The sequence below is a fragment of the Mesoplodon bidens genome (assembly GCF_964165515.1).
Source record: "Mesoplodon bidens genome assembly, chromosome: 9".
In the NCBI taxonomy this organism is placed as follows: Eukaryota; Metazoa; Chordata; class Mammalia; order Artiodactyla; family Ziphiidae; genus Mesoplodon; species Mesoplodon bidens.
Window position 1 is genome coordinate 9,071,099 of NC_138166.1, and position 14,208 is coordinate 9,085,306.

General features: G+C 37.3%; 1 protein-coding gene across 1 annotated transcript in view; it reads right to left on the reverse strand.

The window, feature by feature from the left end:
* The window catches only part of FBXL13 (F-box and leucine rich repeat protein 13), a gene marked incomplete at both ends in the record, with an annotated part of 192,162 nt that overhangs the window by 158,662 nt on the left and 19,292 nt on the right, over positions 1-14,208 (reverse strand). The window contains 5 exon segments of the mRNA XM_081244099.1: positions 3,872-4,039; positions 6,288-6,397; positions 7,538-7,652; positions 7,655-7,693; positions 8,808-8,873. Of these exon segments, the coding sequence (XP_081100225.1) occupies positions 3,872-4,039; positions 6,288-6,397; positions 7,538-7,652; positions 7,655-7,693; positions 8,808-8,873 (498 nt within the window).

Consider the following 14,208-nt stretch of genomic DNA (forward strand, 5'->3'; position numbering starts at 1 on the left):
TAAGTGGGATGTGGAGAGTGGCTCTACTGGGGGAGGAGGGGGGCATGTGGTGACAGAGCCTATTCAGTATAAGGTGGGCATCCCCAAAGAGGGGCAGCCCATGCATGGAGCGTCAGAGCCTGAGTAGGGTAAGGAGGGCACCTACATAGGAAGGTACTCAGTGCAGGACGTGTTAGCCCAAACAGTTAGAAAGGCAACTACGTAGGAGGAAAAGCAACTGGCATAGGATGTCAGAGCCCAAGCAGCGTGAGGAGGGCCTCTGCATGGCGAGGGATGTCAAAGCCTGAGCAGGATGAGGAAGGTAGCCACACAGGGAGGGAACAGTGGCAGCCACGTGTGTGACTGCTTACACACAGGGGGAGTGATCAAATAAGTAAATACATGAGGAATAATGAGAGCTGGGATTCTTACTGTTGGAGAAGGACATTGCAGATATGTAACAGGAGAAGACTAGTATGAGCCGTGTGGTGCTAAATTGGACCTGGAAGTATCCACATACAGTTTAGGTTTAGTTTAGGTTTTTTTTTTTTTTTTTTTGCGGTACGCAGGCCTCTCACTGTTGTGGCCTCTCCCCGTTGCGCTCCGGCCGTGCAGGCTCAACGGCCATGGCTCACGGGCCCAGCCGTTCAGCGGCATGTGGGATCTTCCCGGACCGGGGCACGAACCCATGTCCCCTGCATCAGCAGGCGGACTCTCAACCACTGCGCCACCAGGGAAGCCCTATTTTAGGTTTTTTAGGTATATAGAGGTACATAGATACGGGGGAAAATATGTATATGTGTGTTCCTACTTACAGTCTCTAGTTCTGTCTACTGAGAAGGCATGGGAGAAGTAACACTTCAATGGTGATGAACACAGATGGAGTTCAAATCTTGGTTCCTATGTGCAATTCTCCATTAAAAAGGATTCAAAATAAATAAATAAATAAAAGGATTCAAAGAGTCCTAGAGAAATGACCTATCCAGGGGGGAGCACGGCAAGTACAAGAGGAGCCTGGGACATCATGCTGTGCTATAAAGTAAGGAAGTGCTCAGAGGGTGATAGTTATACATCAAAGGGACAGAGAAGACAACCTGAAAGGACTCCCACTGAATCTGGAACAATTTGAGCACCAAAATAAACAGTGATAGTAATGGGTTATAACCCATTGAATAAAATAGAAAACCATGAGTCCATACTGATATAAATAAACTAAAAGTTTGATGAGGAATGGGTATATTTGTATAATTGTAAAGTACCTACCCACGAAATGCACATCCATTACAAAGGGGGCAACTGAATAGTGGAGAAGCCTAGCAGACACCACTTTCAACAAGCAGCCACCGTGAAATCACCAATCCTGGGCAAATCCAAATCCTGTGCCACTGATAGGATGCAGTGAGAAGAGCACGGCATGATGTCTGTGGTATTTCCAGCAAAAAGGCAGAACCCGAATCTATTCTTGAGGAAACATAAAACAAGCTCAAATTAAGAGATCTTCTACAGTAAACCTGGCCTGATCTTCATGTCAAGGGAATGAAAATTAAAGAAAGGCAGACTAAAGGAGAGGAAAGGCCATAATAATCAACTGTTCTGTGTGATTCTGGACTGCATCCTTTTACATTATTGGGACAACTGGGGATACCCAGATTAGGTCCGAGGATTTTGATGGCTGACTGTAAGAGGATGCCCTCGGTTTTTTTTTTTGTTTTTTTTTTTTGTTTTTTTTGCGGTACGCGGGCCTCTCACTGTTGTGGCCTCTCCCGTTGCAGAGCACAGGCTCCGGACGCGCAGGCTCAGCGGCCATGGCTCACGGGCCTAGCAGCTCCGCGGCACGTGGGATCCTCCTGGACCGGGGCACGAACCCGCGTCCCCTGCATCAGCAGGCGGACTCTCAACCACTGCGCCACCAGGGAAGCCCGATGCCCTTGTTTATAGTAAATACACCAATAATATTTAGGGGTGATAGGGCATCATGTCAGCAACTTACTCCCAACTAGTTCAGGAAAAAAAGTTCTTTGTGTTGTACTTGCAACTTTTCTGTTTGAGATTGTTAAAAATGAAAAATACATGCTGAATAAAATATAACTGACCGTTTAAAGCAAAAATAAATTCTAATGTAGGGTTTATAAATGCATAGAAATAAAATGCATCAATAATAGCATGAAGCACAGGAGGGGGGCAGTGAAAGCATACTCTTGTTAGGTTCTTACATCCCATGTAAAGGGATAAAAAATTATTCTAAGGCATAATGTGCAATAAATTAAAAATGCAGCTGCTTACAGTGTAAATAAAGAAACAGCAGTCAAAACGTAGGAGTTCAAAGACAAAAAGCAGCTGCATAAGTGTAGGAAGGAGTGTGATATGGCTTAGAAAAATAGCTAAGAATGACATATTAATATGACACAAAAAGAGAAACAATTAGGGAAACAGTAATAGACTCTGTTACTTAAAGCTTTAAAATTTATCTCATCAAAAGACTCCATGGGGGCTTCCCTGGTGGCGCAGTGCTTGAGAGTCCGTCTGCCGATGCAGGAGACACGGGTTCGTGCCCCGGTCCGGGAGGATCCCACATGCCGTGGGGCGGCTGGGCCCGTGAGCCATGGCCGCTGAGCCTGCGCGTCCAGAGCCTGTGCTTCGCCACGGGAGAGGCCACAACAGTGAGAGGCCCGCGTACCGCAAAAAAAAAAAAAAAAAAGACTCCATGGGCAAAATTGAAAGCAAGCATCAAGTGTAGGGGAAAAAATCTCAAATACATTCCAGGCAAAGGGTGAATATTACCAGTATATAAAGAGCTATTATGAACTGTTAGAAAATTATAAGAATTCCAATTTAAAAACAAGCAAGAGATGAGCAGACAATTTATAAAGAGGAAACAGTGGACAAAAATGTCCTCATCCTAACTCTATACCATACATAAAGTGCAAGATTAGATATAAATATAGGTATAGATATCTTGTTTCCCAAAATAACCTGAGGTCAAGTCTCTACATTTAGAAGGATGGATTTAATACATGGAATTTTATAATGTAAATCTGCCATCAACCAGAATAAGACGATATTTTACAACTATTCCACCATTTATCAGGTAGTCCCACAAAGTAGAAATTGCTTATTTATCAAAATAGGAAAGAATATAACCAGTAGTTGGAATTATGGCTTATATTTCAGCGATCAATTCAATGAGTTGTAAGCTATAGATACATGATTCTTGTTGTTATGAACTCATGATCTATGGAAGAAAGATGATAGGCATAAATATTTTAACTAACTGAAAGGTGCAATATGACAAGCCCCATTTATATTCTGGGGTGTAGGTATAATGTAAAGATTAAAAGATTAGGGGGCTTCCCTCATGGCACAGTGGTTGGGAGTCTGCCTGCCAATGCAGGGAACATGGGTTCGTGCCCCGGTCCGCGAAGATCCCACATGCCGTGGAGCGGCTGAGCCCGTGAGCCATGGCTACTGAGCCTGCACGTCTGGAGCCTGTGCTCCGCAAAGGGAGAGGCCACAGCAGTGAGAGACCCACATACCGAAAAACAAACAAACAAACAAACAAAAAAAGATTAAAAGATTAGGGATTAGAGATTAAAAGCTAAGCATTGGGTTATCTAAAATCTATTGTACCTTAAATGACAATATATGCTTGAAGGAGGAAGGAAGGCATTCCTTTCATTCTTATTTACTATAGCTTTAATTTCTCCATTTTTGATTGTTATAACAATTTACCATCCAAATTGATGACTTCCAAAAAATGAAATAGCCCAAAGCTAGTTGTAAAAAATATTTTTCTTCAAAATATGGCTTCCATCATTCATGCAAGGTTCATAAAACCACTCTTTAAACAAACATTGTGAAAATAACTAGTTAAGACATATGAATTCATACGAACCTGTAATACTGTTCTTTTGGGTAACTGTGAAACGTCAAATTCAGTATTCTCACCTACAAGAAAGACTTCAGACACATTTTGTTCAGGAGAAATGTATTCTTCTTTAGAATTTACTCTGAGTTTTAACTTGCTTCTCCATTTTTTTAATTGAAGTTCATGCTTTAACATCTGCCATGAAAATAATTTACAAATTCCATGGAACTCTTGTAAGGATTAAATGAGATGATACATGTAAAACACAATGCTTGATACAATCATAGCACCAAGTAAACATTATTTATTATCATCGTTGTCATTATATAAATTATCATTACATAGCATGTGTAATAATGTGTAGTCTCTGAATCACTATTATAGATCATTTCCACCAGTTGTCATACAACATTGGCATAGGCAGTCACCTTGAAGGTGTGGTCCAGCCTTCTCTTTTAGAGATGAGGAAGCTGAATCCCAGAGAGTCAAGGTTCTGGTAATGCCAGAACTGGTATGTGGGGCATGGAAGGGTGAGGGTTAGCATGGAGCTGTAGAAGGAGAGTTAGGGGAATTCCCCAGTGGTCTGCTGCTTAGGACTCTGTGCTCTCACTGCCTAGAGCCTGGGTTCAATCCCTGGTCAGGGAACTAAGATCCCACAAGCCACATGGTGTAGCCAAAGATGAAAAAAATAAATTAAAAATAAAAATAAATAAATATTTTAAAAACGAGAGAGAGTCAGAAGGAAAGAATTTGGAGAATTGCCTAATCTATCATTACAGGAAGTCCCCATTTTAACTTTCAATACATGCCTTAAAACTGCATAATCAAGAAAACACCCAAAGGGTAAATAAGTGTTGTACCCATACAAACACACACACACACACACACACACAATTTTGGTGTAATATATGGATATATTAGAGCCTAAGGAAGAGCATACATTGGAGAGCTAGCACATACAAGTGTTCCCTGCCTCTCCTCCCAGCAGACACCCGCGATCCTCACTCCACCCTAGTGAATACTGGCCTAGTAATATTGTTAGACCAAGATATCACATAGCTAAAAGAAAATATTTTCTCTAACTATTTAATACATATCTATATTGAGGATATTATTATCATATATATTAATATATATCAACGACTACAAAACATTATGCTCAGTGTATGGGGATGATTAAGAGAACAATACGGCCTGCTCTCAGGGATGTTCAGTTTAAGGGGATGGAAAAGGGGCAGGCTGGTCATGCACAGTTACCTTTTCACCATTAGACAATCAATGACCAGGCTAGGGGCCAGGTCAAAACATTAGCTTAGTACAAAAAGTGGTGGAAAACACAGAACGACCAGACTAAAACAGTGGTACCCAAAGTACAACCATTTAACTGGCAACGTTGAAAATGTAGTCCACAAAAGGCAGGTGCTAGAGGACATCCGGTAAGAACACCAGTTCAATACCAGGGGATGATAAACTTTTAGAGAGCAAGAATGATCAGTGCTTTATGCGTCTCAGTCTCCTCCGCAGACTCTAGCACTGTTTCAAGCATTATGTGAGTAATAAATCTTTTCTTACTCTCTTGGTACATACGTAGTATCGTCAGTGTCAATATCTGAAACAATCTGGGGTGAGAGGCACTGATCTTCCCCTCCACAGGGCAACCATAAAACAGGGGGGTTAATTTCTTCCTATTTTTCTCTTTCCTATTTATCCCAACTTTGTATTTCAAAGAATATTAATAAAACGTTACCTACTAAATAATGTAACTACAAAAAATTCCAGCATGTTTCTATGTCTGTTCCTACTAGTTACTATGAATATTCTAAAACAACATTAAATGATAATATACTGTACTGATAGCTAAAGCAAACTAGAGATACTTTTAAGTTTGGAGGAGTTTGCTTGGATCCTCTGTTTTGATTGATTTAATTCCTAATGGGTGTCCCAGTTAAGAATGATCCTTTAAATTTAGCAATTTAGTAGTTTAAAAAATAATTTAGTATTAAGATTATAATTTATTAAATTGAATGTTGAAAAAGAATAAATAGCAATTTAATCTTATCTAGAAAAGAATAAATTTAGTCTTTATCATTTATTTCTCTGTTATAATCATATCAAACAGTTTCTCTTCCACTTTAGACATCTATATGCACCTAAACACTTGCTTAAACAAAAAATCTTGGTGTCTTTATCAATAAATTTAAACAAAATGTTAAAAAGATTTTTCCTTGATGTTCATAGTTCAAATGAAACAACAAAATTTTTTAGGAAATATTTTGGGTAGCTGAGGTGACATTTAAATTACTAAGTTAAAAGAACAAGGACCCCATTAAAAGTATATAATATTCAGGACTTTAGTGTTTTCCACACAGCATTATTATCTGAGGCAACATCAATGTAACAGCAAAATTCAGTTTCTAAAAAAATTGTTTCCAATATGCCATGCCAGCTCATCGTCTCTCTTTTTATACTTATGTCTTGCTTTATCCCTCCATTTAGTTAGGATAATTATCAGCTTGTAGCAGTAACACATCTGTTGTACCCGCAGTAGTGTATCTGAAGAAAGTGCATTAGATTACTGTATATAGTTAAAGCTGCTCTAAAAAAACAAAGTGTTTAAGACTCTATCATGTTTATAATATGAACCAATGTTGCATCTGATAGTTTTTTATTTTAATTACATATGAAATTACTTTTGACAGCAGTAGATAGTACTCCTGAGACTTTATTAACCTGTAAACATCACCTTTGCCCTTATAAATTAAGATATAATAGATGCAATAAAATGTCAAGATATATATCATTTCTTTTTTAACAAATCTGTTCTTTATAAAACCAGAACTTCCAAATTTATTCATAGAAATACAATCAAGAGGTAGTATTCTGATTTAGTTAAATACCCTATGATTAAATAGATTGTTCCATATATATATATATATATATATTTTTTTTTTTTTTTCCTAACCAGGGGTCCAAAGCTTAAACATAGGAGCCAGGCTGGGAAGGAGGATGATTAAGGCAGGCCCTGGGGACACCACTCTTAGATAATTGTTTCCTCTCAGAAATAGAGACCCACTACCCTTATGTTAAAACCATCAGAGGGTCCACTCTGAGATACCAACAGGAGCCAATCAACAGGAAATGATTCTCTGATTTGCAGCAGCCATAAACAAATCAGTATCTAGTGAGCTGGATAAAATCTCTATTCTTGCTCCTAAGAGCACATACATGCGCTGTCCACTCATTACAACTATCAAGGGTTTAAGTAAAACTTAAACTTATTTTTCTTTAAGTTTTCTTAGGTATTCATTAAATGAAATATCTATAAAGAATGAAGAGCTCTCTACAAAAAATAGTCAGTTTTGATATCTATCTATCTATCTATATGTATACCAGCTCTCTGTTATGTAAAAAAGTTAATAGTAGATCCCTATTTATATTGAAACTTGTATATATATATATCACACAAATACATATAGAATTTTATTTTAAATATGCCTGTTTTCTATTACGCTAAAACCCTTTGAGACATATCTCATTAAATATTTTAAATTAGTGGCTTTATATTTCATGACCATCCTCTAGACATAAAAATAATAAAAAATTCTTTAGTACAAATTATGTTTAACTGTTACGTTTGTTGAAACTTTGGATACATGAAAACAAAAAACCAATTGTTACTATGTAAGGATTTACCTTTAAGTCGTTCTTTTCGACCTTTCACATAAGAGTGCCAGTGATGAAATACACATTTTTTAAGTCTGAAATTGTCATATTCTATTGCTTTTTCCATTTTTTCAGCCAGAAATGTTCATCTTCATTTGTAGGAGGTATTGCTATCTCTCTCCATGTTCTGTAAGGAGAAAATACAGAAACATAATATTTTGATGTTATGGCAATACATTAGTAAATAAATTGAGAGAGAGAAGAAGAAATACACTGGGCTTCCTTTACCTCCTCAAAAACCACAGCATGAAAGAAATTGTTATTTTTATTGTTTTATTTATAGCCAGTCCTTGCATTTCCTTTAAGCTTGCACTTCCCTTGTCTACATTTCTAAAGCCCAGAAAGCTCTGAAATCCAAAAGTTTTTTTTTTTTTCATAACCTATTTAAGGGCAAAGCTAGACCTGACCTAAACTAATTTTGCAACAAAACCTCTCTGAATCTGACACATAGCTGTTCATAGTCTTTCTTCATTTTACTTAGTAAGAATATGCATATATGTTTTACTGTTGAAATACTAATATGTTCAGATATGTTTGGTTCCAACGTGCCATCCCAGACACCACTGAACATGGTATACAGTACACAGTATGTGCAGAGATTTCCTTTCTAAAAATTTTTCTTAGAAAGGGAATCTAGATTCCAAAACATGTTGTCTCCAAGGGCTTCAGATAAGTGGATTGTGGACCTATACTTTCAATTTTGAAGTTCTATTAAAAAAAAAAAGTGACACCTCAAAGAAGTAAAGAACATCTTTTAAGTAAAAACCAATTAAATATAAGAGAAATATATAATACAAAATTGTGGAAACAAGATTAAATAGGTAGGGACTTCTGTGGTGGCACAGTGGTTAAGAATCCGCCTGCCAATGCAGGGGGACACGGGTTCGAGCCCTGGTCCAGGAAGATCCTACATGCCGTGGAGCAACTAAGCCCATGCGCCACAACTACTGAGCCCATGCACCCTAGAGCCCCTGCTCCACAACAAGAGAAGCCACCGCAATGAGAAGCACGTGCACCACAACGAAGAGTAGCCCCCGCTCGCTGCAACTAGAGAAAGCCCACCAGCAGCAATGAAGACCCAATGCAGCCAAAAATAAACACATTAATTAATTAATTTTAAAAAAAGATTAAACAGGTAAAATCAGCACAACTGGCCAAAAGTGATGTTCTTCACATGGAGAATGTCAAGAATAAGAACACAAAGAGGAAGAAATAGTGTATAAAAATCATGTTCTTACTAAAAGTGGGTCTTCAGTAAACGTCCAGTATAAAAAGTACATGCTTTTATCATTAATTCTGGAGTCACCTAAAATAAAGAAATGAAATAACAAGCATTAGAAATAAATGGAATGCACAGGCTACCTCTGGAAGATGTACAAGAGAATGAGAGCGATGGTTGCATTTGGGAAGTAGAATAAGGCAGTAGGGAGACAGGAACAGACTAGAAGAACTACATACCATGTATATATTCTGGAATTTTATTGTGTATGCCTATTACCCATTTTTTTAAGTTAAAATCACAGCTTAAAAATTTCCCATTATATTGCACTTACTTTAAAGCATTTTCAGATAAGTACTATGACATTATTATTATCAAGTATATTGATAGGAAATATTGATAGTTGTGGGTTGGCTGGTCACTATTAAGCTGAATGATTTTGCCTTCTCAAGGGTAGAAAATGAGGGAGGGATAAATTGGGAGATTGGGATTGACATATACACACTACTATATATAAAATAGATAACTAATAAGGACCTACTGTACAGCACAGGGAACTCTACTCAATACTCTGTAATGGCCTATATGGGAAAAGAATCTAAAAAAGAGCAGATATATGTATATGTATAACTAATCCACTTTGCTGTACACCTGAAACTAATACAACATTGTAAATCAACTATACTCCAATAAAAATTTTTAAATAAAAATAAAAATAAATAAATAAAATTAGGGGATGAGCCCAAACTCAAAAAAAAAAAAAAAGAGTAGAAAATGAAATTCTCTGTTTAAAAAAATACAAGAATGCCTCACTTGCCAAGCAGGAATAGGAAAACTATATAAATTAAAAGTCTAAACTGTGGAATATGCTGAAAGAGATGCAGATATCACCTGCAATTATTCACAATAACACACATTAAGGTGGGAATGGCTCACTGAGGATTGCTGAAATCGTCTGTACTTTCTGTACATTCTTTAAAGAGTAAAGATAGTATTATATTAACAGTAGGTTAACATAATATAGGTATCTTTACTCCACCTCAATTGGACATCAAAGCTCTTAGGAAGGCAACAGCAGCAGCACTAAGCCTCCACCTTCAGATGGCTTCACAGGTTTGGGACAGAGACACTTGGATTTCTTGAATTCACACAGGACAGCTTTGAGATTCCCAGAAACAACTGGTTGGAACTTTAAGGAGAAACCAACCTCCTGTGTTACGAAGATAGGGGCTAGAAGCAGTGAAACTTGGGATACTACTATCAACACTGTTACTATCCCAGAATGGTGAGACCTGGGGAAATTTTGTAATAAATGAAAAGCTAATGAAACACCATTTACAAATCATTAATGCTAACTTACAAACAGATAGCGAATTTATGGCTCTTTAATGTCAGTAGTAATTGGTCCCATTACTTTTCTTTTCTTTTTTTTTTTTTTTTTTTTTGGCTGTGATGGTCTTCATTGCTGAGCATTTTCTCTAGTTGCGGAGAGCGGGAGCTACTCTTTGTTGCAGTGTGTGGGCTTCTCATTGCGGTGGCTTCTCTTGTTGCGGAGCACAGGCTCTAGGTGCGTGAACTCAGTAGTTGTGGCTCGCGGGCTCTAGAGCGCAGGCTCAGTAGTTGTGGCACATGGGCTTAGTTGCTCAACAGCATGTGGGATCTTCCTGGACCAGGGATCAAACCCGTGTCCCCTGTATTGGCAGGTGGATTCTTAACCACTGTGCCACCAGGGAAATCCCCCCATTAATTTTTAACTTTGTAAGATACTCATTTTATTATATATGAGAAAATGGATATATTTAAATAATACCTATAGAAAAAAGGTTTTACTTCTATAATACTTGATGTACCTAGTATAGTATAAGTTAATCATTAACTTCAGATTATAATTTTTGGTTTCTGGCATATTATAACATAATTTTTCTTCTGGTGGGCAATTCCTCTTTTTGCTCAGTTAATCCTTGAAACAAGAAATTATATATTAATTGTCTTAACATATCTTACCATATTTTAAAGCACCATGCCTTTGTTTCATTCGTGAGCTTTATTAATATCGCATATAGTATCATTCTAGAATAATGCTAGCAAAATAGTATGGAGTTTGCTATAGATTGAATGTTTGTGTTCCCCAAAATTCATCTGCTGAAACCTAATCCCCAGTGTGATGGTATTTGGAGGTGGGACCTTTTGGAGGTGATTAGGTCATGAGGGTGGAGCTCTCATGAATGAGATTAGTGCCTTTAAAAAAGAGACCCCCAGATGGGCTTCCCTGGTGGCTCAGTGGTTAAGAATCTGCCTGCCAATTCAGCGGACGTGGGTTCGAGCCCTGGTCTGGGAAGATCCCACATGCCGTGGAGCAATTAAGCTCATGTGCCACTGCTACTGAGCCTGCGTTCTAGAGCCTGTGCACCACAGCTACTGAGCCCACGCGCCACAACTACTGAAGCCCACGTGCCTAGAACCCATGTTCTGCAACAAGAGAAGCCACGGAAATGAGAAGCCCACGCACCGCAATGAAGAGTAGCCCCTGCCCGCCGCAACTAGAGAAAGCCCACATGCAGCAACGAAGACCCAACGCAGCCAAAAATAAAATAAATAAATAAACCAAAAGAGACCCCAGAGAGTTCCGTCTCCCCTTCTGCCGTGTAAGACTATAGCAAGAAGATGGCAGTTTATGAACTAGGAAGCAGGCTCTCAAGACATCAAATCTGCCAGCACCTTGATCTTGGACTTCCCAGCCTCCAGAACTGTGAGAAATAAATTTCTCTTGTTTGTAACCACCCAGTCTATGATATTTTCATTATAGCATCCTGAGCAGACTAAGAGTTTGTAAATATGTGTTGAATGCATTAATTTAAATCCCTCCCAACTCTGAATTGTTTATTTTTCATAGGCTATAAAAGCTAATAGTAATAACAACAATAGTAAAAAGAAACCATGTCTTTAATGCAGAGGTGAGCACAGTCTAACATACAGTACCATGGCCTGACATAAGTATTGGATTTTTCATGCTGAGTAGTTTTCTTATTTTTTGACCTTCTGCAAATTATTGACAGACCATTTAATGCTCAAGGAGTTTTTGTGCATGGAGGGAAACACTCACTGCTATTTGTATTTTAGAGCTCTGTTTAATAAACACATAGTTAATTCAGTACAACTTGGAAAAATCAATTTTTCTTAAACATGTAAATGTTTATTGCAAATTTCATTAGGTAAAGTCCCTGAAACAACTTAAACTAAATTAAAAACTTACAAAGACGTTCCTTAGAACTCTCAAATGCCGTACACAGCAGACATACATACATAAATGCTATATCATTAACTATTATTACTTATTTTATATTTAAACTTATCCTAAAGTAAACAATATGAATCTAATTTGTATCTTCACTATTTCTATACTGCATTATTTTTATTCCTTCCAGATTACAGTAACACTTATTTTGATTCCTCCTCAGGAAACAATAATCTACCCAATCTCAAAAGACTACTTTGCAAACCAGCAAGGATATAGGATGTGGTTGTCTTGTTTAGGGCACAAGATCTGTCTGCTTCTCCCAAATTATTAAAACCCCAGCCCCTGGGTTCATGAAGTTAAGTTTCCTTTTCATAGTTAAGCTTTGGTTGTTATATCAGTAAGACTTTTTAAGTCCACATCTTTCATTTAGATTTTAGAGTTTGTTACTCAGTGCTCTCTCTGATAGCATCATTTTAAAAGTCGTATAAGGGAGTGATCTCTAGGACATACTGAGTGAGAAAAGCAAGAAGCAGAAGGCTATATGTAGTCTGCTACTTCTGTGTAGGAAGTCAAGGGGGAGGGGAATACATGTATTTGCTCATATTTTTTCAAAAAAAAAACAATGGAGAGATAAACTAAACGGTACTAAAATTGGTTACCTAGAGAAAAGGATGGAATAGAGTAGATAAAGAGGCAGGAAAGAGAGCAATACTTCTCTGCGAACTCCTCATTTATTGTTTTGATTTTTGCTCTCATGTAATGTTACAAGTAATTGAAAAAGCATAATTATATCAAAGAAAAAAAAGATGACCATCGACACACAAAAAAGTATTATTTTAATGAAAACACTGGGTAAGATATATATATCTTAAAAATCAAAAAGAATTGCATAATTTTCTTAAACTGCTTTCCATAGTTCTTTGGTTAGTGGTCTTGTGGTATTGTTATTTCAAAACCATCATATGGGTGTTGTAGGATGAAACTAATAAGCACTTAGTTAATGTCAGGCAGACCATGGGTGCCTCCTGCTGCGATGCATTAGAAGGAACCCAACATCTCCTCTTCATTATTCTTGTCATCAGAGAAAAAGAAGGAAAAAAGAGCCTGAATATCGAGTTTGTAGATCTAACTGCAAACTTGCAGGAAATACAAGAAACAGAACAAATGAAAGGATTCTAGAGGAAATGAGAATGTGGGACATTTTACATGACAGATGATCTGTTTTCTTCAATAAATAAGTGGCGTGGGAAAAAAGAAGAAAGGAGAACTATTGCAGATGACAAGAGACATTAGATACATAACAACCAAGTGTAATATGCGGACCCTGTATGGATTTCAACTTAACAGAGCCATATGTGAAAAGGCATTTTTGAGGCAATTTGGAAAACCCAAATATGGACTGAATATGGAGTCTATATGTATCTGAATGTAATCATCACTAGATGATATTCAGGAATTATTACTCATTTCATTACATTTCATAGACAATTACCCTGTGCTATGTTCTCTAAAAACACCATTTGTTGTTAAAGATGCACACTGAAGTATTTACTGGTAAAGTAATACAATTCCTGGGATTTACTTTCTAATACTCCAGCAAAAAGGGGGAGGGGAAGATAATTAACAAGATGGGCAAAATGTTGATTATTGTTTAAGCTGAATGAAGGGGGCTCATTATACATTCTCTCTACTTCTGAGTCATATTTAAATTCTTCTGTAATCAAAAGATGTTTTTAATGTTACAGATGCCTTTTCTTCTTGTAATTAGTAGGCCCATCTGGAGATTTCTTTTCCTAAGAAATGAGAATCAAGTCTTTGAATTTAGTTTCCTCCTTACAATGGTTGATTCTTTAATCTTGGAATACACAGTTAAACTGTCTTTCTGTCTACTGTCATGAGAGTAGTTTCTCTCTTTTTGTTTTTTTTTGTAACTGTTTGGCTTACAGTTTCTTGTATTCAATCTTCTCTGTTTGCACAAATAGAAACAAATACATATTTATAAATAGACATGTCCTTGCTGTGGAGGACTTCATAGCGTGAGCCCATAAAAATGACTGCACGCTGAAACCATGCGAAGCAATCTTAATAATCCATGGGGAAAATTACAATTGTTTGTGATCTGTAAAATATTTTATCAAACCATTAAAAACTCTCTGACTGGCAGTTATAACTATAGGAAAGAAA